Below are 26,713 nucleotides of genomic sequence, written 5' to 3'. Positions count from 1 at the left end.
GTCCTGACCTCTGTTCTCATGGAACTGCCCTTCTGGTAGATGCACAAACAGAGAATAAACAGGGAAGCACATCCATAAACCCAACGAAGTATCCACATGTAGATACCAAAGTATTGAAGTATCTATGTGGTTTAAAAAAGAAAAAAACAACAAAACAGGGCCAAGCATGGTAGTTCACACTTGTAAGCCTAGCACTTGGGAGGCTGAGGTGGGAGGATTCTTGAGGTCGAGAGTTTGAGACCAGCTTGAACAAAGTAAGAACCTGTCTGTACTAAAACCAGAAAAATACAAAAAATTTAAAAACAGAAAAATCAACTGGTCATTGTGGTATGCACTTATAGTCCCAGCTACTTGGGAAGCTGAGGCAGAAGGATCGCTTGAACACAGGAGTTGGAGGTTTCTGTGAGCTAGGCTGATACCATACCACAACACTCTAGTCTGAGGTAACAGAGTGAGACTCTGTCTCAAAAAAAAAAAAAAAACAGAAAAAAGAAAAAAAAAAAGGAAACAGGATCCTAAGAAAATATTAGAACAGGTGGGAAATAAGAAAGAACCAGACCTGCAAAAATCTGGGGTGATCCAGACAGTGGGACAGTTAATTCAAAGACCTTGCACGTGGATGAAGCTGAGAATAATGCCTCCTTACGGTGTGTCTCACTTGTGTCACCCAAGGCCTGTCCCTATACAAAGACCTTGAGCTTGGAGTTTTCAAGGTTTAGGAAGAAGGCAAATGTAGTAGAAGCACATAAAGGGAGTGCGGTGTGAAATGAAATAAGAAAGGCAGATGGAGACCACAGGACAAAGGGTCTCGTAGGACACAGATGAGAATTCATGTCAATAATCTAAATTGCCATGGAAGGCTTTAAGGTAGGAAGCAATATTTGATTAAAATATTAACAGTTCATTCCAGGTACCCTGGGGATAATGGACTGAAAGGGCCTCACATGTCAACGAAGCCCAATTAGAAAGCAACTGAATGACCTAGGGTAGGAGGAGACAGGAGAGAGACCGTGACTGATGAATATCTCAAGCAAAAATCCTCAGGTAGTTTTAAGAATACCTTCTGCAGTGGGTTTAGCTGTGAAAGGCAAGGAAGGAAAGGTAAGACAGGGTGGAGGGAAAAAGAACAGATTTGCTCAGTTCTCCTAAAAAGAGCAGGGGCTGGGAGCCCGTCCATTTGCAGGCCTTGCCTGTGCCTCCCTGACCCCACTCTTCACATCCCAACCACCTGGATCCTCCTCTTTCTTGCTGGAGGATGGGCCATGAACTGCTGCTCTAGGGTGTCTTATTTACTTACTCTGTTTTTAAGCTCCATATCACTTGCCTTGTTCTCACTTTTTGGACATTTAGCCTGTTTCTGTTTAGGGCTCATTTGTGTAACTCTAACCTCTCAAGCTGCATCTATCCCTCACATGCTTCCTCCCTCCTCCTTTTGTTCCTTCTGCAAACAATGAATGAGTGGTATGTGCCAGGCACTATTGTAGACACAGGTGATGCCATTGTTAGCGAATTGGGTGCTTGCCCTCATAAAGCTTACAGTCCAATGGAGGGTGAGGTGGGGAAGTGACATGAATACAATCATCACATTCATAAATGGGTAACTACAACTTTGGCATGTTGCCATGGTAGAATGTGAGAGGACAACATGACCTAGTCTAGGGATCTCAAGGATGCCGTCCCCATGCAAGTGACATTTCAAATGTAGACTTTAAAGTTCTGCTGTGGTTGGAGCCCAGAGATGAGACAATGTGGGACATGGGCGGGAAGAGACCATGTGGCAGATTCTGGTGTGCATCCTCAAGGCAACAGGGATAACTGCTGGAGGGACACGCAGCTTCTGATGAAGGTCATTGGGACTTAACCACAGTTACATGTGACAGCTCATGCTGGCTGCTGTGTGGAGATCAGAGTAGCAGGTGGGGGACAAGTGGGTGCCGGGAGACCCTCGGCCACAATAGTTGTCCCAGATAAGAGGTGCTGGGAGGCTTCCTCTAGGGAGGTGACTAAGGGAATCTGGACCAGTTATGAAAGAACCTTTAGTAGGCAAAACTTGCCAAGGATTTCATTTCTCTTAGGACACATAGTTGGGTCCCAAAGTGAATGAAGACAAAGATTTGTCCTGGAGTGCCTGTGGAAAGGATAGAGGTCATAATGCACGTCACTGGAGAAGACCCATGCGTCTTGGGTGCTGATTTTCAGGACTGTCTTTTACATGGAGAATGTCAGAGCAAGAACGTATTGTGCACTTTGTAATAAGGCCATAATGCCTGCTTGTAGTAAGAAGCACCATTTACCAGGGAGCTGTGTAGGCTCTGGAGACACATGGTACTTCAGGCAAGTTATTAACTCTTTTTGCCTCAACTTCCTCATCTACAAATTTGGGTAATAGTTCCTAACTCAGAGGGTGGTTATAAGGATTAGAGGAAATAATCTCTTGAACACCTACTAAGTGTTTAGTAAATGTTAGTTACTATTTTGTTATTAGAATCACAGTGACCTCTATCTCATTAAAAGGAAATAAGATTAAGAAGGAATGTTTAGGCTGGGCATGGTGATTCACACAAGTAATCCTAGCACTTTGGGAAGCGGAGGTAAGAGGATTGCTTGAGCCTGAGCAATTTTATTTTATAAAAATAAAGAAACTAGCTGGGGGTCTGGGCGCGGTGGCTCACGCCTGCAATCCTAGCACTCTGGGAGGCGGAGGTGAGTGGATTGCTTGAACTCAGTTCAAAACCAGCCTCTGCAAAAGTGAGACCTCGTCTCTATAAAAAATTAGCCAGGCATGATGGCATCTGTAGACCCATCTATTTGGGGAGTTGAGGCAGAAGGATTGCTTGAGCCCAGGAGCTTGAAGCTGCAATGAGCTGTGATGACACCACTGCACTCTTGTCTGGGTGACAGAGTGAGAAACAGTCTCAAAAAGAAAAAAAGAAAGAAAGAAAACAAAAGAATAAAAGAAAAGAAAAAAGGGGAAAAAAAGAAATTTTAATTATTTAAAAAATGTAAATAGCTTTATGCGAGATCACACAGCACTATGCCATTTACACAGTCATACAGCTCAAATGGTAGAACTTGTCTCTACCCCAGATCTGTCTGCCACCAGAAGTAGTGTTTTTGACCCCTATGCAATAATGCTTCCAAAAGCAAGGAAAGGAGACAGTCTCCCCATCTGCCATCTTTAATTTAGGGAGGATGCATACTGCAAGAGATGGTTCTGCTGCTAGGTTAGATGGCAGGCTCAAGGGAAAAGCCAGACCCTTATCTGGCTGCTTAATGAGATAGTGATCTTGACTGTTTCTCCTGCCACACATAAATGATAATGGCTCCCATGCCATGAAGAGCACAGTAAACTTGATCCCTAAGGGACAAAAGTCCCCCCAAATAGGAAAACCTTTCCAGTTCTTCAGAGGCGCTTTCAGAAGATCAAAATGGTACTTGGGAAATATTGTGACTAATAATCACTCTACCACGTAGCAATTGGTCTGAAGCTTATAACATACCTTTCTCATGAATTACCCAACATCACTTGAGGTAGGTAGTACTGGGGTCCTTACTTTACAAGTAGGACACAGACTTGAAGAGGTTAAATGTCTCGCTTGAGATCCCACATGTAGATAGCAAGAGAGGCAGGATTTGAAATCTCACCAATCTATGACACATGTCTCTATCTTTGCTTCTCTTCCATCCTATGGTTACTCAAAGTGCCTGAGGCTTTTTATTTTTCTCTTTTACCTCTGCAAAGGATCTGATATCAGTCATGTGCAACTAAGGATGCTGCTCTCCAAAGATAATTTGTACTTAGCTTGCTGGTGGTGTGCTAAACTTGGCTGTACTGGCCCACATAAATGAACTGTTAAATTTTCAGAAATTTGTTAGCCAGTAGACTTCACATTGATAGTTTAAAATTGGCCCTGCTGGGAGTATTTACACCAGAGAAATTGGCAGACACTATGAATTAGGGTGGCTAATTCATATACGAGATCACACAGCACTATGCAATTTACACAGTCATACAGCTCAAATAGTAGAACTTGTCTCTACCCAAGATCTGTCTGCCACCAGAAGCAGTGTTTTTGACCCCTAGGCGATAATGCTTCCAAAAGCAATGAAAAGAGACAGTCTCCCCACCTGCCATCTTTAGCCCTCCCAACAGCTCAGCCCTCCCCCACCCACACACAACTGCCATCATCACAATAGGGGTTAAAAATTTACCAGGATGGTCCTCTGTCATATAATTTTTTCAGGGGATGCCTGAAAAAAACTTTGCAAAAAAACTGGCAGGCACAGGGAAGCATCTGAAACCATGCCTGCGAGCCACCACCTGCCAAATCTATGCTTCTTTCTTATCCCTTGCTCTAGCAGAATGAACTTCTTGGCCCCTTGGAAAACACGTGCACATCTCAGAAGAGAAAACAGACATCTGCCACTCAAACTAAATCCATGTTAAAGTAAAAGGCTCATTCAATCAGTATTGTAATGACAATAATGACAGTTTTATAATGGCTATTTAGTATTATAGTAGCACTATTATAGTCATTATTTAAAGTTCAAATAAGCATACTTAATTTGCAGAATTACAGAATTTACTCTTGAATACAGGGAAGTATAATTTCACAGAATATTAGAATTGCAAGAAACATAATTTTACAAATTAGAAAAGAAAAAAAGAAGCTCTGATATCCCAAGCGGGGCAATGGCTGGCCCAGCATCGCACAGCTCATGCTGTAGGTATTCCTGTATCTCACTACCCATTTGTATTTTGCCACAGAATGGAAGAAATCCAGCACTGCAAGGCTATTGATTAATTTGAAATGAGTATGTTATGCCACCTTGCTAGCGCCTTCAGAGGTATAAAAATGCTACAAATAGCAGCTAACTTATGCTATGTGCTCACTAGGTGACAAGACCTATATACTAAGTACTTTATATGTTAAATTGAACTATATGAAATTGCTGCCAAAATCGACTGGTTTTAATCTTCCAAATGCTAATTTCACATAGTGCAGCCTAAATATATTGTTTCTCAGAGTCTTTGCCATCTTCTCATGAAATGGGTGCTATTATCACACCCATTTTACACATGGGAAAACTCAGTCTTTCATTTGAAAATGAAAAGTTTCTTCTCAAAAATATAAATCTATTTATGAGCAATATACAAATTACTTGTGTGCAAATCAGTAGACCTTTCTAAACCATGTAATATAAATAGAGCATGCATGAACAATAATTAATATATCTTATCTCTCTCAGAAACCTTGGATAAATTTCTAAGCAATGAATTCCTACCATATTTAAAGAAATATTTTTAAAGATGTTATTCATAAATGTAAGCCATAGGTATTAGAAAACAAGATATTTGGGGTTGGGGCATATATCTTTTATATCCCATATGCACATTAGAAACTATAAATTAATTAATTAATTATAAATTAATTGTCTTGGAATTGTCCTGGAATTTTTCATAATGTTTGAATAAAGAAGTGGAGTGATTTTACAACATCGTCTACACGTACATTGTAACCCATAAAAGTCTGAATCGAGACCTTCTGGTTGTGTGATTCTTTGCAAATAATAGTGGACTGAATCCACCATCCAACAGTTCACAAATGGCCATTCTGCTCAGAAATTATCAGTACTAACTAAATGAGTTGATATCATGTCCAGTCAAGAAAAAGAATTAGTGAAAACTGTAAAATAGGCTTTGAAAAAAAGAATTAAAGGCATGTAACTCTTCTTTCACTATGAAACAAGAACTTCAAATGTCTCAGTCACAGACTGATACCATGTGATTTACCAGCTTTATATAACGGATTCCCCAAGTTAAAAACTTGGCTCCTGGCCACCTCCCATGGGTAATTATATACACCTCCTTGTATATAATTCCATGTGCTTTCTAATGGGTTGCTTAATTGCTATCAAGAATAATCTTCTGAAGACAAGCAAGCAATTCTTTTCGTGTCTGAAGAGGCAGCGTTATTTCACCTGCAACTTAAAGAAGCAAGCCTGACCTCCCTGGAATGGCATTTCATTTACTGTTTCAAAGTCTGCTCTCCAGAGCCACAACACGCAGGCCTACAGCTCTACAGTTACTAAGACAGACTCCAAATAGAAACGGGAGTACCTTTGTCTCTAAGTGACAATTAAGTACCTACCTAAGATTATTTCTCCTTCAGTAAAATATAAGTGATGATCCTGCCCTACCTCTCTAATGATGTAAAAATGATATAAAGATATAGTAAGAAATCAAATATGCTTTAACAAATTGCTGAGAAGGGCTAAACAAATGCCACTGCATAAAACAAGGAGTTTTTGAAAAAGGAAGGGCTCTTGTAAGTCATTATTTCCGGTTTGTTAAAATTTTATAAAAAAGTATCTGACGTAGGAAGTAGACAGTTGCCAAGGTAAGTTACCTACTAAGAAGTCAAATTTCAACTCTGGACCCTTTGCCCATTGTTTTTTTTTTTTTTTCTACAAACTACATTATTAAGATTATTCATGTTGCTTTTGATATTACTGATGTTACAAAATATGAGACTATCCTTGGGTTTGTTTGTTTTTTTTTTAGTTTTGTTGTTATGTTTTTTTAAAGAGAGAGGGTCTTACTCACTGCCCAGTCTGAAGTACAATGGCCTGATTGTAGGTCACTGCAAACTTGAACTCCTGGGCTCAAGTGATCTTCAACCCCAGCATCCTGAGTAGCTAAGACCACAGGTGCATACAACCATAACAATCTAATTTTAAAAGATTTTTTTTTTTGGTAGCGACAGAGACTTGCTGTGTTGTTCAGGCTGGTCTCAAACTCCTAGCCTTAAGTGATCGTCTCACCTTAGCTTCCCAAAGTGCTGGGATTACAGGAATGAGATATAGAAAAAGATTGACCTAAGTAAGCAGCTGTAATTTTCTGGGTAACAACTGCTGTGCTTGATAACCCTAGTCTCCTGGGAAGTTTTCTAAGAGACAAAGAGGTTTGCCATTGTGCCCTGCAAGTTTTTACAATAATACATTTCTGGAAAATATTGTTCCAAAATGTCAGGTGAGTGGTGACCATTGAGACAGAGTTGAATTCATAGAAATCCTGACACTGAACCTATCACTTAATCATTCTAAGTACCAGTTTCTTACTCTAAAAAAATAAGGAAGCCGGGGTTGATCATCCCTTTGCTCCCGTTAAGTGCTAATATTAAGTGTTAATAGTTTATCACTACCTGTCCATTAAAATGTAGTATATTTCAAATGAAGATCAAATTCTATCTAAATCATAAAATTTGCCACATAAAATATTATTATAATTTTAAAATTCAACTTACTTGCAGGAAGAAAAAGGCTGATGAATTTTTTGTTTTTTTTTATGTCTTGAGATGGGCTCTCACTATGTTGCCCAGTCTAGTCTTGCTTGAACTCTTGGCCTCAAGCAATCTTCCCACCTTGGCCTCCCAGAGAGCTGGGATTATGTGTGTAAGCCACCATGCTTGGCCAGGGTGAACGTTAGACTTACAGTTTTTAGAACCGAAATCCTCTAATACAACCACCTCATCTCTTGACTCCTCTCTTACATTCTTTCCTGGTTACTCTCGTTATACTTGTCAGGTTGTTATAACCAGTATGTTTGTGTTCCCTGCGTTCTGTTTTATTCCATGCATATCTTTTTTAGTCATCCAGGTCCAAATATCAAATATTATATTAAAAAAGACAAAAGAAATTGCTCACATACCCCATGACGATCTTCGAAGTATGCCAGGCTCGCTTTGGTTAAAACAAAGAAGCGGACTTTGAAATTTGATGGAGATGTTCTTCTCTTTTGTTGGGATTTCTTGATTAGCTGTTCTTCCAGGAGGATAAAGTTGTTCATGATCTAATTCTTAAAAAGTGATGCACCTTGGGCATCAATCCTTAGCACACTGGAGGAAACAGCTTTAGGGCAAGAAATGAATTGGGAGGCTGTTGATCTTTACAGAGTTGCTCAAAGGTAGCTTGCCTCCAACGTTATCTTTCTATCAATGTTCAGTCAACACTGCAGAACTTCTCCCTCTGATGTCAAAGACCATAACCACATCCTTTCAAAATTCACAAAACTAAAAGGCATATGTAAGAAACATATACACTCTTTCTTATATGGTTTGGAAGGAATATTTTAAAAATTTAGACTCAAAATTGTGTTAAAAATTAGAGTTTAATCTTTATAGTTTCTGGTTTAGCCTATCCAACTGTTAAGACCTATAACATACAGTAAGGATTATGTTTGTTTTTACTTAGTAATATATATTCAGCAACCGTCAGAGTAACTAGCACATGAAAAGGATTTTTCAAAAAACTTGTTGAAAGGATAATCAACAAATTGGGCTAGGCAATTAAGAAATAATAAGCATAAAACACTAATATATTGAAATGAAGAAATATGTTGCAGTTTATTATTTTTTTTTAAATTTGGACAGGTGTGGTGGATCATGCCTATAAACTTGGCACTTTCAGAGGCCAAGGTGGAAGGATCTCTTGAGGCCAGAAGTTCAAGACCAGCCTGGGCAACAAAGCAAGACCCCCGTCTCTACTAATAATAGAAAAAAAATTAGCCAGTCATGGCATGGTACTTGCCTGTAGATCCAGCTTTGTGTAGGCTGAGACAGGAGGATCACTTGAACCCAGGAATTTGAGGCTGCAGTAATCTGTGATGATGCCACTGCACTCCAGCCTGGATGTTGTTTTAAAAATAAATAAGGCTCAGCGACCATAGCTCAGTGGTTAGAGTGCCGGCCACATACATCAAGGCTGGCAGGTTTGAACACGGCCCAGGCCTACTAAACAACAATGTAACAACAACCACAACAACAACAAAAATAACCTGGCGTTGTGGCGGGCCCCTGTAGTCCCAGCTACTTGGGAGGCTGAGGCAAGAGAATCACTTAAGCCCAGGAGTTTGAGGTTGCTGTGAGCACTCTACTGAGGATATGACATAGTGAGACTTTGTCTCAAAATAAATAAATAAATAAATAAAATTTAAATTAAAACCCACAGGAGTCTCTCAAAGCTACATACAGGTAATTGCCTTTCTATCATAAAATTTTGAGGACAGCAGAAAAATAAGTGAAACTTTCAGAATGTCATAGTAAACCAAACATAAACAGGCTCTGAAAACAAACAAACTTGTGTTGGAACCCCAGCTCTGTCACTTACTAAGCTGTTTTTCTTTGAGCAAACTATTATACTTGCCCTTTCCGGTCCTTCGTTTCCTTATGATGGTCACTTTGAGGACTGAATCCCACACACTCTTTGAATGATGGATATTATTCATGTACTTTGCCTTAGAGTTAATATGTAGTTGAAGTACAAAGTGTTATTCACCTTGAGTTAATAATCAGGAAATTTAATGGTAAGCAGAGATGGCTTGTACTAGATGGGGATACATAATGAAACAAAACAATGTTTATTGCTGTATAGGAGTACAATCCTCTAAAATTTATTTTTAAGCATAAATTGCCAGATAATAGTCTAATTTTGTTTCATATATTAGATGCCCCAGTATAATCAAGACACTCAGGAGGGTAGGGTAGGAGGATATTTAAATGATCCCTCCATTCTGAGATTTTAATTCATGTGTATGGAGATATACTGACCAAAAGAGGTAGTTTTGTTTTTTGAGGTTTTTTTTTTTAAAATATGGGCTTGAGGCATGTGTTGCTATCCCCCCCCCGCCCCCAAACATCTAGTCTCTCCTAGCTGGGATAACTGACTTCTTGAAAGTTATCTGGGCAATTTGGCTAGCCAGGATAAAGACTACGTTTTTCAGCCTTTCTTGCAGCTAAGTGCAGTCCTATAACTGTTTTCTGGCTGGCTGAACATAGCAAGAGTGGTCTGCATAACTTCTGGGGAATGTCCTTACTGGGGGTTTTATACCCTTTTCCTTCTCTTTTTTCTACTGTCTGATGACTAGAATGTTTTATTTTATTTTTTTTCTGGATTTACATGTTTATTCACTTCACAAAATATCCTTAGTGTGATTTACTTTGATATTTTGTTATTTCTTTCTTCCTTTCTTTTTTTTTATTAAATCATAGCTGTGTACATTAGTATGATCATGGGGCACCATATACTTGGTTCATAAACTGTTTGACACATTTTCATCACACTAGTTAACATAGCTTTCATGGCATTTTCTTAGTTATTTTGCTAAGATCTTTACATTCCACATTTACTAAGATTCACATATACCCTTGTAAGATGCACCGCAGGTGTAATCCCATTAATCCCCTCCCTCCACCTACCTCCCCCTCCCTCCCCTGCCTTTCCTCCTTCTCCCTATTCTTAGGTTGTAACTGGGTTATAGCTTTCATGTGAAGGTCCTACATTAGTTTCATAATAAGGGTGAGTACATTGGGTACTTTTTCTTCCATTCTTGAGACACTTTACTAAGAAGAATATGTTCCAGCTCCATCCATGTAAACATGAAAGAGGTAAAGTCTCCATCTTTCTTTAAGGCTGCATAATATTCCATGGTGTACATATACCACAATTTATTAATCCATTTGTGGATCAATGGGCACTTGGGCTTTTTCCATGACTTAGCAATTATGAATAGGGCTGCAATAAATATTCTGATACAAATATCTTTGTTATGATGTGATTTTTGGTCTTCTGGGTATATGCCCAGTAGAGGGATTATAGGATTGAATGGCAGATCTATTTTTAGATCTCTAAGTGTTCTCCATATATCTTTCCAAAAGGAATGTATTAATTTGCATTCCCACCAGCAGTGCAAAAGTGTTCCCTTTTCTCCACATCCACGCCAACTTCTCTGGTCTTGAGATTTTGTGATGTAGGCTAGTCTCACTGAAGTTAGATGATATCTCAAAGTAGTTTTGATTTGCATTTCTCTGATGACTAAAGATGATGAGCATTTTTTCATATGTCTGAAGGCCGTGCGCCTGTCTTCTTCAGAGAAGTTTCTCTTCAAGTCCCTTGCCCAGCCTGCAATGGGATCCCTTGTTCTTTTCTTGCTAATGTGTTTGAGTTCTCTGTGGATTCTGGTTATTAAACCTTTGTCGGAGACATAACCTGCAAATATCTTTTCCCATTCTGAGGGCTGTTTGCTTGATTTACTTACTGTGTTCTTGGCTGTGCAGAAGCTTTTTAGTTTGATCAAATACACTTCAAAATAGTGTATTTTTGAAGCAGCTTCAATTGCCCGGGGGGTCCTTCTCATAAAAAACTCGCCCAACCCAATTTCTTCAAGGGTTTTCCCTGCACTCTCTTCTAGTATTTTTATAGTTTCATGTCTTAGGTTTAAATCCTTAATCCAGTGAGAGTCTATCTTGGTTAATGGTGAGAGGTGTGGGTCCAGTTTCAGTCTTCTACAGGTTGCCAGCCAGTTCACCCAGCACCATTTGTTAAATAGGGAATCTTTTCCTCATTGAATGTTTTTAATTGGCTTGTCAAAGATTAAATAACGGTAATTAGCTGGATTCATCTCTTGGTTCTCTATTCTGTTCCAGACATCTACTTCTCTGTTTTTGTGCCAGTACCATGCTCTTTTGATCACTATGGATTTGTAGTATAGTCTGAGGTCTGGTAGCGTGATTCCTCTTGCTTTGTTTTTATTTTTGAGTAATGTCTTGGCTATTCGAGGTTTTTTCTGATTCCATATAAAACGAAGTATTGTTTTTTTCAAGATCTTTAAAGTACGACAGTGGAGCTTTAATGGGATTGCATTGAAATTATAAATTGCTTTGGGTAGTATGGACATTTTAACAATGTTGATTCTTCCCAACCATGAGCATGGTATATTTTTCCATTTGTTAACATTCTCAGCTATCTCTTTTCTTAGAGTTTCATAGTTCTCTTTATATAGATCTTTCACGTCCTTTGTTAGCTAAACTACCAAGTATTTCATCTTCTTTGGCACTACTGTGAATGGGATAGAGTCCTTAATTGTTTTTTCAACTTGACTATTGTTGGTATATATAAAGGCTACCGATTTATGAGTGTTGATTTTGTAACCTGAGACGCTGCTGTATTCCTTGATCACTTCTAAGAGTTTTGTAGTAGAGTCCCTAGTATTTTCCAGATATACAATCATATCATCTGCGAAGAGCAAAAGTTTGATCTCTTCTGACCCTATGTGGATACCCTTGATCGCCTTTTCTTCCCTAATTGCGGTGGCTAAAACTTCCATTACAATGTTAAAGAGCAATGGAGACAATGGGCAGCCTTGTCTTACAGACCAATATCACTAATTAATATAGATGCAAAAATATTCAACAAGATTCTAACAAACAGAATCCAGCAACATATCAAACAAATCATACATCATGACCAAGTCAGGTTTATCCCAGGGTCTCAAGGCTGGTTCAATATACGTAAATCTATAAATGTAATTCAGCATACATAAACAAATTAAAAAACAAAGACCATATGATTCTCTCAATTGATGCAGAAAAAGCTTTTGATAACATCCAACATCCCTTCATGATCAGAACACTTAAGAAAATTGGTATAGAAGGGACATTTCTTTTTTTTTTGTTTGTTTTTGGCCGAGGCTGGGTTTGAACCCACCACCTCTGGCATATGGGACCAGCGCCCTACTCCTTGAGCCACAGGCGCTGCCCAGAAGGCACATTTCTTAAACTTATAGAGGCCATCTACAGCAAACCCACAGCCAATATCATATTGAATGGAGTTAAATTAGAATCATTTCCACTCAGATCAGGAACCAGACAAGGCTGCCCATTGTCTCCATTGATGACTAGAATGTTGATGTGATAGTTGGAGCTGAAGCAGCTATCTTATATCATGAGGTGGAAATTACATGTATAGGACAGAAAGAGCATGGGGTCATAATGACTGGATCTTCCATGCCAGCTCTGGCTCATTTCTTTTTTTATATATAAAGAGAATAAATTTATATTTGCTAAGCCCCTATTATTTTGAGGTTTCTGTCCTTACCAGCAAACCTAAATACAACCAATACAATGCTGTCTTCTTAAACAAGACTATAAACTCCTTTGGGAAGGGTAGATTTATACCTGGTTTAAGATAAAAGATGTTCAGACTTCACAAAGTGCTATCTGGGAAAGCAAAATATCCTCAATACCTGTTGTAATAGTTGCTAAGCCTCCGTGGGTTGTAACTATAAAAAATTTTATTCTCTTTCTCATAAAGCCTTCAAACCTACTCATTGAGATTAGTCTTACTTCTAGATGTAACCTTAGGTGCTCAATGTTTTTTCCATCACTTTAAGGAAAACATAAACAAAAACAAATAATCCCTTTGTTTGCTTTGGTTTTTGAATGTTCAGTTTGCAGGAGCCAAATTCTAGGAGTTCCCATTGGTCAAGATGAAATGAGTTAGCATCAAAAGGAATAACAACTGCAATGAATTGAAGAATGGCAAAAATGTTGAAACCATGAATTCCTAAGATAATTGAAAATAAATAAAATAAATTCCCAACCCATTGATCATTTTGGAGGGTGCTGAAGCACCAACTTGTCATTCTGAAAACTGGAAACAAAGGAAAAGAATAAAACATATTTCTTACAGAACTATATCTCAGCTCAGCAACCAAATACTTAATGAAAGAAAATCTTATTTTTTTTTAAAAGAAGTGCATCAATGAAGGAGTGATAGAATATCATTATTTGCAATTTAATGATATAACGGATCTAGGCAATGATTATCAATGGCTGTTAAAATCATGATGTGAAAATAAACAATTGTATGAAGCTGGCAACACTGTAACACACTGATTAATCTTAAAAGAGAGATGAACAGACATCACAGGTCTCCTGAGGTGATGCAATAGGAAGTACACAAAACCACTAACGCAAAGTCTCGCCAAACGAAAAAAAAAATATCTAGCACGAATCTAATCAAACCTCTAGCTCTAAAGCCGAGTTTGCAGGAAATACAGGAGCTAAAGGACCTAGACAAATGACACCATGGAGATACAATTGGTTACATCCACCATACACAGAATACTAAGGCCAAACAAACCAGCAACAAATAAGTGAGGAGGGAGTCTATAGATTACATGTCATGTTTTCTATGATATACTTTAAATATATTTTAGATTTAAATTGTCCCAAATTGTGATATACACACACACAAATTTAACATTCTAATTTGTATAGTATTAAAAAATACATAAGAAATAAACACTAGAAAATACCCCTCAAAAAAAGAAAGGGGGTTAGGTGTGGCTGCTCCTCCCAGTAATCCTAGCACTCTAGAAGGTGGAGGTGGGAAGATCATTTGAGCTCAGGAGTTTGAGACCAGCCTGAGCAAGCGAAAGACATCGTCTCTACTAAAAAATAGAAAAACTAGCCTGGGGTTTGTGGCAGGCACATGTAGTCCCAGCTACTTGGGAGGCTGAGGCAGGAAGATTACTTGCACCAGGAGTTTGAGATTGCTGTAAAGTAGGCTGAAGCCATAGCACTCTAGCCTGGAGCAACAGAGTGAGACTTTGTCTCAAATAAAAAAAAAAAAAATAGAAAAAGAAGAGAGAGATTGTAAGAGACATATTAGCAGGTGAATTTTTGGACTCAAAGTCGAACTAATCAACCAACCAACCAACCAACTGTATGATGTTATGAGATAACTAGGAAAATTTGAACATTGACTAGATATTTGATGATATTGAGAAATTACTAACTTTTAAGGAATAATAATGGCACTATTGCCATGTTAAGAGTCCTTACATTATACAGAAACACACTGAATTATTGATAAAATAATCAAAAGTCTGAGATTTACTTTATTATAATCCAGTGGAGGGGGAGAAATAGGAGAAGAGATAAAAATTATTGAGCTGTGAGTTAACCATTATGGAAGCTGGGTAGTGGGTACATGAAGGATTCATTATTCTATTTTTCTTATAAGGATATATGTTTAAAAATGTCCGTAATAAAAAGAAAAAAAAAAGAAAGGCCAATTTGGCTGAGGATAATAATCAAGATTCCAAATATGCACTCAATTTAATGCTTTTCCTTAGTGTTTGTCTGGGTCTGCTTCGGGGTGTGAAGCATGTTGGCTTTTCCACTGATGTCCTAACTTCTCTTTCCCATCAGGAGCCTGGTTATTGACCCTGCTTCCTCAGACACAGGCTGGAGGCCAGAGAGGCCTGGTGGGTAGAAAGCACAGCATTCAGGGAAGCTGCAGCAGTAACGTGGGGGTGACGCCCTCCCTTGGCATGTGGTGGACACACGGTGGCTTTGCTGTTGTGTTTAGAGATTTTCTAGCTGAGGGTTCTGCCAGTTATTCCCCTGATGTGGGAGATTCCACTCTAGTTGGCCAAGGAGTGCAACCTCAGCTTTCCGGCTTTTGCTAGTCCACCTCTTGCCTGTTCATATCCCTTTGTCCACCAGGTGAAATTTCCCTGCAAATGAACCCCACCACTTGGCTCTCCTGGAAGCCTCAGGCATCTTCACCCTGACATTGGTGCACATACCACTTGCCTCAAGCATAGCCTCTTTTCCCTCAGACACCGAGTAAGCAGCTCTTCCACAAGCTTTCACCATTATATTTCTCTAAGTGGCGTTTAGACACCGGTCCTCCCTGAGTAGTCCCTTAAGGTCCCCATCACTTGGCTTCTGGTGGAAGCAAGCACCCACTCCCCCAGACCCCAGGGTTGCTTGTGAGAGGGAGTGCATAAAACTCTCTCTCCAGATTTTACAAGCCGTGTTTTCCAAAGGCTGCAGGTGTGCGAGCGCTGTTACTGACGGGACCTCTTTTGCCTCTTGTTAGGTCACGCATGAATGATACAGCACCTCATTTTAGGGTATGGAGGTCCTTGATTCCTTTAATCATATAATTACAGTCCCTTGAGACCTCAATTGAAACCAGGTTGGAAAAGCCTTGTTTAAAATCTTGCAACAAATGCACCAGGATAAGGAGGATAAGGGAGTAGAGGCAAAAAGAAACCACAGAATTTTACTTCGGCCTAGAACGGCCCTCAAAGTGCCGGGGAGAGGCGGGCGGGTGGGGACCCCCCCAGGACGGGCCACCGGAGGTATCATGGCCACCCGGAACCTGGTGGGGACCCCCCCAGGACGGGCACCAGAGGTATCATGGCCACCCGGAACCTGGTGGGGACCCCCCAGGACGGGCCACCGGAGGTATCATGGCCACCCGGAACCTGGTGGGGACCCGCCCAGGACGGGCCACCGGAGGTATCATGGCCACCCGGAACCTGGTGGGGACCCCTCCAGGACGGGCCACCGGAGGTATCATGGCCACCCGGAACCTGGTGGGGACCCCCCCAGGACGGGCCACCGGAGGTATCATGGCCACCCGGAACCTGGTGGGGAACCCCCAGGACGGGCCACCGGAGGTATCATGGCCACCCGGAACCTGGTGGGGACCCCCCCAGGACGGGCCACCGGAGGTATCATGGCCACCCGGAACCTGGTGGGGACCCCCCCAGGACGGGCCACCGGAGGTATCATGGCCACCCGGAACCTGGTGGGGACCCCCCCAGGACGGGCCACCGGAGGTATCATGGCCACCCGGAACCTGGTGGGGACCCCCCCAGGACGGGCCACCGGAGGTATCATGGCCACCCGGAACCTGGTGGGGACCCCCCCAGGACGGGCCACCGGAGGTATCATGGCCACCCGGAACCTGGTGGGGAACCCCCAGGACGGGCACCGGAGGTATCATGGCCACCCGGAACCTGGTGGGGACCCCCCCAGGACGGGCCACCGGAGGTATCATGGCCACCCGGAACCTGGTGGGGACCCCCCCAGGACGGGCCACCGGAGGTATCATGGCCACCCGGAACCTGGTGGGGACCCCCCCAGGACGGGCCACCGGAGGTATCATGGCCACCCGGAACCTGGTGGGGAACCCCCAGGACGGGCACCGGAGGTATCATGGCCACCCGGAACCTGGTGGGGACCCCCCCAGGACGGGCCACCGGAGGTATCATGGCCACCCGGAACCTGGTGGGGAACCCCCAGGACGGGCACCGGAGGTATCATGGCCACCCGGAACCTGGTGGGGACCCCCCCAGGACGGGCCACCGGAGGTATCATGGCCACCCGGAACCTCCCTCCCTGCGACTATGAAAGTGATGACAGCTCTTACGAGGTGCTGGATTTAACTGACTATGCGAGAAGACAGCACTGGTGGAATGGAGCGTTTGGCCACAGTTCCGGACCGATGGTTGAAAAATACTCAGTAGCTACGCAGGTTGTCCTGGGTGGCGTGACCGGCTGGTGCGTGGGATTTTTGTTGCGGAAAGTTGGAAAGCTTGCAGCGACGGCAGTAGGCGGTGGCTTTCTTCTCCTTCAGATTGCCAGTCACAGCGGCTATGTGCAGATCGACTGGAAAAGAGTTGAAAAAGATGTAAACAAAGCAAAAAGACAGATTAAGAAACGAGCTAATAACGCAGCTCCTCAAATCAACAACGTAAGTGAAGAAGCCACTGAGTTTATCAAACAGAACATGGCGATCTCCAGCGGCTTTGTGGGAGGCTTTTTGCTAGGCCTTGCATCTTAAGGACATGAATGTTCTACTGTAGATTTGATAAAAGAGAAGTGGTGGCAACAAGGTGGTCTCTCAACAGTATGTGCTGCCAAAGTCTGCAGGGCAAGGAGAAACCAACTAGCCAGACGATATTAAGAATATATATAAAAGTATATTCTTAGGGGAAAAAACAGATCTGCAAATAAATAAAAATTATTATCTAACCTCATCCTTCAGAGATAATGTTAATATTTATTTTACATTCTTTCTTTACCTTTTCAGAGTTAAATTTAATATTTACTTAAAATAATCATTTTATCCCAGGTCCTGAATCAGTCACCTCCATTTTCCTCTACAGTTTCTGATCTTGATTTTTATCTTTAATATTTACTATTTTGTTATTTATGTATGTGTGTGTGTGTGCACGTGCGCGCGCGTGCTTTTAGGAGAAAACTTCTTCAGTGTAACCTTAAAGAAATATAGATGCAGACTGAAGTAGGACATTTCATGGCTTATAAATAGAGCATAATAGAAGGTGAAGAGAGGGAAATAGTCCTAGATTTTTGATGAGCAGGGAAGAGTTGGGGTGGGGAGTGGGGCTAAATGCCCTGAGCAGGGCAGAAGCAAGACTGGTGCAGAGGGTGGGTGGGGGAATAGGAGGAAGTTAGTTGGAAGATAATGTTGAGATATAAAATTATTTTGATTGCCTGTCTGGCTTCTTACCTGTATGTATACTAGCTCTAGCTTATATTTCTTTTAAACTCAAGGCACGAGCAAGCTGATTTGCATACTGGCCCTCAGGGAAAGTTAGGTGACTGTGGTCTCTTCTGAGCCAGAAGGCAAGGAAGAAATTGGGCTGGCTTCCTAAAGTCCTGGGTGCCTAAGGCTGACCGCAGTTCAGCCCACGCCACCTCAGCTCAGCAGCAGTGACATAAAAAGACCGCAGGTTGCGTTTTAGGCCAGGGGATTTACCCAGCAGGTACATATTGTGTACAGTATGGAAATCTCCCCACCCTCACATCCTGCCTAGCTCACAGTGCCCCCCTATGCTGCATACTCATTGAAAAGGCTATAAATAACTGTGTGCCTGCCTTGATTTTCAAAATCATAAATGGAGAACAAAAGTTACTGAAACATCCTCCCACATTTAGATGCATGTTTAGCCTTCAGCCACCTATGATCTCATGTGTTTACATATACTCAATACTTTATATGTGGTGTTTTGTGTTATCACTGGTCACATCCCTTCAACCTTGGGCCAATTTGAAATGTATGAACAACTCTCCTTAGAGTTGTGGTTTTGGTAGTTTCTCTTCTTATGAAACGATTATTATGGGCTGTGAATATAGTGGCAAAGGTTATTATGGTCACCATTCATTCATTATTATTCTACCACATATTTATTTGCTGTCTACTTTTCTTCTCTGTTTTTTTCCATGTATGTTCCCCTACTGGCTTATGTGCTCTCTGGGGGAGGAACCTGGCTGATGCATGCTCCACCATATTCCTTATTAAGAACATTATCCAAAATTTGTAAATAAAAAACATGTGACACAACCAACAAGTACCTTTGATGTCATAGTAAAGCTTTGTTTAACATGCCTACCCAAGGATTATTTTTAATTATGTAAAAGAATGAAGGGAGACAATGGGATTGGATCAAGAAGACTGAAGTATTGCTATCTGTTATTTTAACAGCTTTATTGAAATTTAGTTCACAGACCATGAAATTCATCCATTGAAAGTGTACAGTTTGGTGGCTTTTTCTATATATTCAGAGAGGTGTACAACCATTACAATTTAATTTTTAGTACATTTTAACTAAATGTACTAAAATTTAGATAGCCTAAGAAGGATATCTATTACTGATTAAAGTCTCAGCTCTCTGAAGTTTCACAGTAACTTGTAGATTTTCACTGAGAAGAGATGCAAGTGAGTTCTGTGTAATAGAAGGGATGACCCCCAAATTATGATTTGATTGCATTGTAAACACTGGAGTGGTTTGTATCTAACTTGGTAACATTATTTCACATTCTTTCTCCAATGCCTATTCCTTTAATTCTCCTTTGAACTAGCTTTATGATTCTGCTGGTTTTCCCATTACTGGCTTAATTAAATCCTTGACATATGTTCCTTCTATAATCATAAAAGGATTATGGTTTAAAATTTTTGAAACATATTTTGACAACCTGAATGATGTCAGCATACGATGGGCTCACAGTGGGCAATCAGTAACTATATCTCTTCTGGGCACAGAGGCTCACGTCTGTAATCCTAACACTCTGGGAGGCCAAGGCAGGAGAATCACTTGCGCACAGGAGCTTGAGGATGCTGTCAGTTATGATGATGCCACTGTACTCTAGCCAGGGCAACAGAGCAAGACTCTACTTTAAAAACATACATAAGAAAACAACTACATCTTGAATGATATGCAATCCGTCAGATTTTAAACGTTGAATTTTCATCAGGTTTTAAGGAAAAATCAGGAAATAAACTTTAAATGATATTTTGTATGTTTGTTCTCAAATTCTGAAATTTTGTGTCAGAAAGAGTTAAATTTAAATGAAATTATTTGCCTCTTTTCTATATCAGATCTTGAATCAATAAATAGTCTAAGAATATAATTTTACTGGCATAACTTTTTATAAATCATAAACTTAAAAGGTTATTTCTTTCTATATATGTAGTATATGCAAGAAGATCTGAAAGGCATAAAGAGAATGTTCCTGAAAACAAAGTCTCAATCCTGCTCTTCTCATCAGACAAGTCACCAGTTTCTTGTGCATTCTTTTGCACACACACACCCTTTAAATTTTTTATTCAAGCATATATGACATACCATACATGCTGTCATGCAACTTGCTTTTTGTATTTGCTAACACTTACTGAAGATTGTTCAATGTCAGTATACACGTTAGTTGCCTCAGTCTAAGTGTGTTCTAATGGCAGATCACTTCTCATTACTTTCACACATCCTACCTACCAGCATCGACACCCCCTCCCCCATCTCCCCTGGACTTCTACAATCTCTTTTCAATATGGCATCCTGATTGATCCTTGATATATGTGAGTCAGATCATCTTCCATTCAGAGCAAAGGCAAAGACTGCACTATGTGGTTCAAGGTCTGTCTGACATGATCTACCATCTACTATCTCTCCAGTTGCCTCATCTCTAACTGTTTTCCCCCTAACTCATTACATACTCATCACTGCAGTCTGCTTGGAGGACCTCAGACATACCAGGCACAGTCTCACCTTAGAGTCTTGGTCTTTGCTACTCCCTCTAACTGAAAGTCTCTTTCCCCCAGACATATGCATGGTTTCTCCCTGATCTCCTTTATGGCTTCATTCAATGGTCACTTCTCACTGAGCCTTCCTTAACCACTACCTTCTCATTCACAGCTCTTATCATGGGATATACCATATAATTCACTTGTTTACATGTACAAGCTTCATGAGATATTTGTCTATTTTGTTCACTGCTGAATTCTCAGCACCTAGAACAGGGTCTGTCACAAAGTAGACAATTAACAATATTAATGGAATAAATGGATAAATTTATGTAGCATGAGGCTGGGCTAAGTGGTTGAAACCTGTAATACCAGCACTTTGGGAGGCTGAAGTGGGAGAATAGCTTCAGCATGGGAGTTTGAACCCAGCCTGAATTACATAGAATGACTCCATCTCTACAAAAAAATATAAAATTTATCTGGGCATGGTGGTGTGCACCTCCCAGTCACTTGGAGGCTGAGGCAGGAGGATCATTTGAGCCCAAGGGTTTGCAGTTGTAGTGAGCTATGATAATGCCACTGAACTCTAGCCTAGGCAACAGAGCAAGAACCTGTCTCAAAAAAAAAAAAAAATCATGCTGCTTAGTACTTTGGTACTTGCACATTTGTCTTCTATTCTAGTTAAACTATTCCCACATTTTGGGACTTCAATATACTTTTGGTCTCTTGTGACCTTGGTGAAATTGCTTAACTTCTCTGAGCCTTGATTTCCCCTTTATAAGTTAGGGATAGTAGTCATATTTATGTGTTACAGGGCTGTTGTGAAGATTAAATTTTTTTAAAGAATGTATAGTGATTAGCACCAAGGCTGGCTTATGCTATAGTAAGTTCCCAATAATATAATTATGATTTCTCTTGTTATTATTCATCACAAATGGCCTTATGAGAGAACATATAGTTCTATAGTATATTTATATAAATATATAAAACTTCTGATTTTTAAATCTAATAGTGTTGATTTTTAGTGATTATTCCCTTACAAAAGAATATAAGTCACTTTGTTCTTTCATAGAGAGAAGTCATTCAACATTTTTTTAAAAAAGTAGCTCTTCCAAGGTAGGGAATCTGATCTTTGCATTTTTCTTTTCCAGATGGTCCCAAACAAAATACTTACTCATTAAATTTTATTGAATCAATAAATGGAAGAATGAATCTCAGTGGGCACAAGCAAGTTCATGTTCACTGAAAATCTTCAATATGTTAGCCACTTCCATGATCACTAGGGGTATAAAAAGGAATATCTCATGGTTGAAGTTTATTTCAAGACCTCCACATAGTAGTCCTTGAGTTTGGGGGTGGTGGAGGTGTACGTTTATTTTGGAAGTAGTTTTCTAACTGGAGGAGGGGGAATTTGAATTCTTCACCTTGTGCAAGTAAAAACAAAAAAAGAAAATCTCCAGAAAGGTATCTTTGCCACAATTTCTCTGAAGGGCTTTTCAAAGAAACAAAATGTCAGTGGTGTATCAAGTAGTCATCAAACGTGAAGCAGAAAACACAGCAGTGTGGGAAATCCTATGGTGATTCAAGACCTCTGTGGATTCCCGGTTCCAAGTAAGGCCCTACACATACTGCTAGCTGCTGATGACACCAAGAACAAGATGAACAAGAGTCTAACAGTGAACCACGAAGCTTGGGATGGAGACCCGGCTCTAACCTGGTTACAAGAACTGGGTCAGAATCCGGCTTTGCACTCTGATTCCAAGCAAGACGATCCTGAGCCTCAGTTTCCTTACCATAAAATGATATATTTTAAAATTAACCTGCTTCAAATGAGAAAGTGGGTGAGAAAACCTTCCATATCCTGGAAACCAATGTCTCTGACAGCCAGCAGAAGCCCCGTGCAGTAGCACCATGCTACCTATGCACTGGGCTGCAAGCACAACAATCTGGACAGGATCTCTACCCTTAGCAAACACACCGTCTATATCCAGGATTTTGTCCCCAGGAAGTAACTCAGCAGAAGCAAAAATACATCTGCAAAATGATGATTGCAGGGGTCTTTGTAATAGCAACAAAACTGGAAACAACCCAGATATTTACAAAAGCAGAGTGGCTTCATAAATTATGCATCTGAATATTTTTTTATTTATTTTTATTTTTATTTGAGACAGAGTCTCACTATGTTGCCCTCGGTAGAGCATCATGGAGTCACAGCTCAAAGCAACCTCAAACTCTGAGGCTTAAGTGATTCTCTTGCTTCAGCCTCCCAAGCAGCTGGGACTATAGGTGCCTCCCACACGGCCCGGATTTTTGGGGGGGTTTTTTTGCAGTTTTTGGACGGGGCTGAATTTGAATCCGCCACCTCCGGCATATGGGGTCGACAACCTCCTCCTTTGAGCCACAGGTGCCGCCTGACCGCCCAGATATTTTTTTGTTGCAGTTGTCATTGTTGTTTAGCAGGCCTGGGCTGGGTTTGAACCTGCCTGCCTCAGTGTATGTGGCCGGCGCCCTAACCGCTGAACTATGGGTGCGAACCCAAACATTTTGATTAAAAAGAATATCCAGCCTACCCACACCTAAACCCTGGCAGGGTCAGTGTGCCCTCCATGGAGATGGTGATTTAAGGAGGGAGGCTGCTGCAAGGGGTGGCTGCTTGGAGGCTAGGACAGAGGGGTATGTGAGGGCGACAGGTCACAAAGGACAGAGGAGGATAAATGGGGTGGGGTAAGGACATTTAGGCAGAAGCCCTGCAGGGAGATGGGCAATTGCCTTCACTCCCTCTCTTTCTCAGGGACTCAATTCGTGGCTGGCGGAGCTGTCTTAAATGAAGAAAACCATGAGCAGTGAATGTTTGTTACCTTATTACACAGCCCACAGCTATCGTTCAATGGGTGTGTTCAACACCTCCATGGGGGACCTGCAACGACAGCTGTACAAGGGAGGAGAGTATGACATTTTCAAGTATGCACCAATGTTTGAGAGTGACTTTATCCAGATCAGCAAAAAAGGAGAGGTGATTGATGTGCACAACCGTGTCCGAATGGTGACTGTGGGCATTGCCTCCACCAGTCCTGTCCTCCCACTACCTGACGTCATGCTGCTGGCCCGACCAGCTAAGGTCTGTGAAGAGCATGCCAGACTAGGGAGGCACATGAAGGGGAAAGGTCGCAAGCCCATAAAGATTCTAGAGCTCACCAGGCTACTTCCCTTGAAGTTTGTGAAGATCTCCATTCACGACCGTGAGAAACAGCAGCTTCGTCTGAAGCTCGCCACTGGCCGTACTTTTTATCTGCAGCTGTGTCCCTCCTCAGATGCACGAGAAGACCTCTTTTGCTATTGGGAAAAACTTGTCTATCTCCTGAGGCCACCAGCAGAAAGCTCCAGCACCACTCCGACCATGCAAACTGCGGACACAGTAGAGGACAACAGAAGCTCAGGGGTAAGCATCCACAGAGACGCAAGGAAACAGGGCAGGGTTCTTTGGGAGAGCAGCTTGAAGCTGTTCCTACAGAGCCTTTAGTGCCCTCTGAAGCTCCCCCTGGAAAAGGCATTCCATTGGCAAGGCCTCCAGACCAAATAGTTACCACTCCGGGACTTAACATACTGGGAGAGTCAAGTGTTTCTCCAGTGTCCTAGAAGGCTGAATTTAGAGACAATAGGTGTCAGCTACTCCTGTCTTGCCCCCAGGGTTATAACCCCTTCTACAGCATCCCGATTGTCCATTTTCTTCTTGAACACTCACCACCCAACCCAGGTAGTCCAGTTTGTTGCGGAACATTTTTAACAATGAGGAAGTCCTTCCTTTCTTTGAGTCATGATCTATCTCCCCCTGACTGCCATGCACTGATTTGGGGGTAAATGAGCACAACCTCTGTGTGTACACACACATGCACAATTTTAGTAGCTGCCAACATGCAAAATGTGTGTATCCTCTGACCTGACAATCACACTTCGAGAAATCTGCCCTGCAGAGCACAAATGCCTAAAATAAAAAGTACAAAGATGATGGTACTAGAATTGTTCAACCAAAACTGAGGACCAATGGACAAGGGGTGCTGTAGATAGAATCTTGCAACAAATGGGAGCAAGACTGGGACGTGATGATTTCCAAGGTTCTTCTAACTATAAGCCCTTGAGTTGCTCAGGTCTAGAACAGAAGAGGCACAGAAACTTCTGGCCTCCCTTTCTATCTCACCTGTTTCTCCTCCCCTTGTGCAGGTTTCAGAAATCCGTGGAGAAGGGGATCGGAATGAAGTTGGGCATTGCAAGGCTTTCGGGGTGTCTGCTGCCTCCTCTTCTGCTTATGCCGGGGGAGAGGGCATCCAACATTCCCCCCGCCACAAGGCTAGTGCAGTTCCCTTAGCCACGAGCACTACAGGGACCGCAGCAGGCGCAGCAGGGACAGCAAGTGGCACGACAGTAGCAGGGGTAATGAGCCCTGCAACGGGCACTCTGAGCGTAGCATCAATCAAGCCCACAGGCCCAGGCCAAGTGACCGCAGCTGTGGTGGGAACAGCCACCAAGAATCCAGGAGAAAGTGAATCCGGCAAGACCATAGCAGGTGCTGCCAGTATAGCCTCAGATGGCATTAACTTGGCCTTGGTGGGTGCTGTGAGCACCTCCTCAGCCGGTACATCCAGCTTCACTACAGGGGCTTCCAGTATCTCCCAAGAGAGCAGTTCGAGTGTGGTGTTTGCAGGCGCCATGACGACTGGCACGTCTGGGGTGGTGGGACCCCTCGTATCAACCTTGCAGAGTGAGGGTTACATGAGTGAGCGGGACGGAAGCCAGAAGGTTTCCCAGCCCCGTGCTGAAGCCCAGAAGGAAAAAAGGGAAAGAAGAGAAAAGAAGGACAGAAATCCTAGTAGGAAAAGTTCCCATCACCACCGAAAAGGGGGAGACAAGAACCGGAAAACATCCTCCCACCGGTCCCTATCTGGCCACAAGAACGTGAGAGATGATAAAAAGGAAAAAGGACAGAGCAATGCAAGGGACAAGAAACATGCAAGGGACAAGAAACACAGCTCCTCTCGCAAAAGCTCCAGCCACAGCACCACTAGAAAGGAGTCAAGGTCATCTCACAAACTGGGGAAGAGCCGATCTGCCAGTAGCTCAGGCACTTTGAGTAAGAAAGCCAGTAAAATCAGCTCTTTTTTGAGAAGCCTCAGAGCCTCTTCTGGTTCAAAAGTTACAGTCACATCGGCAAATAGAGAGGTAGATATCGTGACTAAGACAGTAGAGAAACGTAACATAGAGGCCAAGGTGGAGAAAGCCCAGGATGGCGAGGAGCTGGGGAGGATAAGTGGCACTGTGACGTCTGAGACGACAGAGATGATAATCTTTGAAACCAAATCCGTTTAAACAGGAGCCAGGGCAGGAAGCTGCAATGGAGACCCAGGGCTCAGGGAAGTGTCTCGAGAGAGCCCATTCCAGCTTTCTTTACTGCAGTTTAATAATAAAGGAAACCATACAACTCCAAAAGAAATGCTATCTCCTGTTTGAATTTTCCTGTCCCATAGCCTGGCAGTGACCTCACAGTGGCTCCTGTGATGGTGTCTGTGCTGCAGGCTGAGATCCCAGCCACTGCCCACCCAGGCCCAGCAGAGCCAAGTTGAGTACTTGGCCTTGCCTCAACCCCTTCCTGCCTTTGGCTCCCCAAGACTGTGAAAGTCACCGACTACAAGCTGGGATGTATCACTACCACCATGTCCCCATGCCTATTCTCCTTTCCTGAAGGTCTCTGAACATGGACATTCAGTCCAGTTCATAGACTAAGCAAAGATAAGATTCATCTCCCCTCGGGGGAAGTTGGGGGAGGAAGGAGAGAGTGCAGCAGCATTTATAGGCAATTAGAATAGGAAGTCCATTTATCTAGAGCAGAAATTGGCATACCATGTTCTGAGGACCAAATCTTACCAGCTTCCTGGATTTGTAAATAAAGTTTTATTGGAACATACCAGTGGCCATTCATTTGCATATTGCCTATGGCTGCTTTCACACTACAACAAATTTGAGTAGTTGCCATGGAGAC

General features: G+C 42.0%; 3 protein-coding genes across 3 annotated transcripts in view; 2 read left to right on the top strand and 1 right to left on the bottom strand.

Moving 5' to 3' along the window:
* The window catches only part of ITK (IL2 inducible T cell kinase), a 72,802-nt gene extending 64,813 nt beyond the window's left edge, over positions 1–7,989 (bottom strand). Inside the window, exon 1 of the mRNA XM_053567239.1 lies at positions 7,712–7,989. Within this exon, the coding sequence (XP_053423214.1) occupies positions 7,712–7,849 (138 nt within the window). The 5' untranslated portion in view covers positions 7,850–7,989. The remainder of the gene's footprint in view (positions 1–7,711) is intronic.
* A 9,027-nt stretch (positions 7,990–17,016) lies between these two features.
* On the top strand, positions 17,017–17,484 carry LOC128569126 (FUN14 domain-containing protein 1-like). The gene has a single exon (XM_053567241.1). It carries the CDS (start codon positions 17,017–17,019, stop codon positions 17,482–17,484), a length of 468 nt encoding a protein of 155 aa, XP_053423216.1.
* A 5,944-nt stretch (positions 17,485–23,428) lies between these two features.
* GARIN3 (golgi associated RAB2B interactor family member 3) lies at positions 23,429–26,043 on the top strand. Its single transcript, XM_053567240.1, has 2 exons — positions 23,429–24,121; positions 24,901–26,043. Exons 1-2 carry the CDS (start codon positions 23,507–23,509, stop codon positions 26,041–26,043), a joined length of 1,758 nt encoding a protein of 585 aa, XP_053423215.1. The 5' UTR covers positions 23,429–23,506.
* The last annotated feature ends 670 nt before the right edge of the window (positions 26,044–26,713 follow it).

This window comes from Nycticebus coucang, chromosome 17 (genome assembly GCF_027406575.1).
Source record: "Nycticebus coucang isolate mNycCou1 chromosome 17, mNycCou1.pri, whole genome shotgun sequence".
Classification (NCBI taxonomy): domain Eukaryota; kingdom Metazoa; phylum Chordata; class Mammalia; order Primates; family Lorisidae; genus Nycticebus; species Nycticebus coucang.
Note: the sequence above shows the minus strand (reverse complement) of the source record. Positions and strands in the feature narration are given on the sequence as shown.

What these genes read in the sequence shown, in the direction of transcription:
- LOC128569126 (XM_053567241.1), top strand. Translation starts at nt 17,017, where the DNA reads ATGGCCACCCGGAACCTCCCTCCCTGCGACTATGAAAGTGATGACAGC.
- GARIN3 (XM_053567240.1), top strand. Translation starts at nt 23,507, where the DNA reads ATGAAGAAAACCATGAGCAGTGAATGTTTGTTACCTTATTACACAGCC. An exon ending in AGGACAACAGAAGCTCAGGG is followed by an intron (nt 24,122 to 24,900) that starts GTAAGCATCCAC and finishes CCCCTTGTGCAG; the next exon opens with GTTTCAGAAATCCGTGGAGA.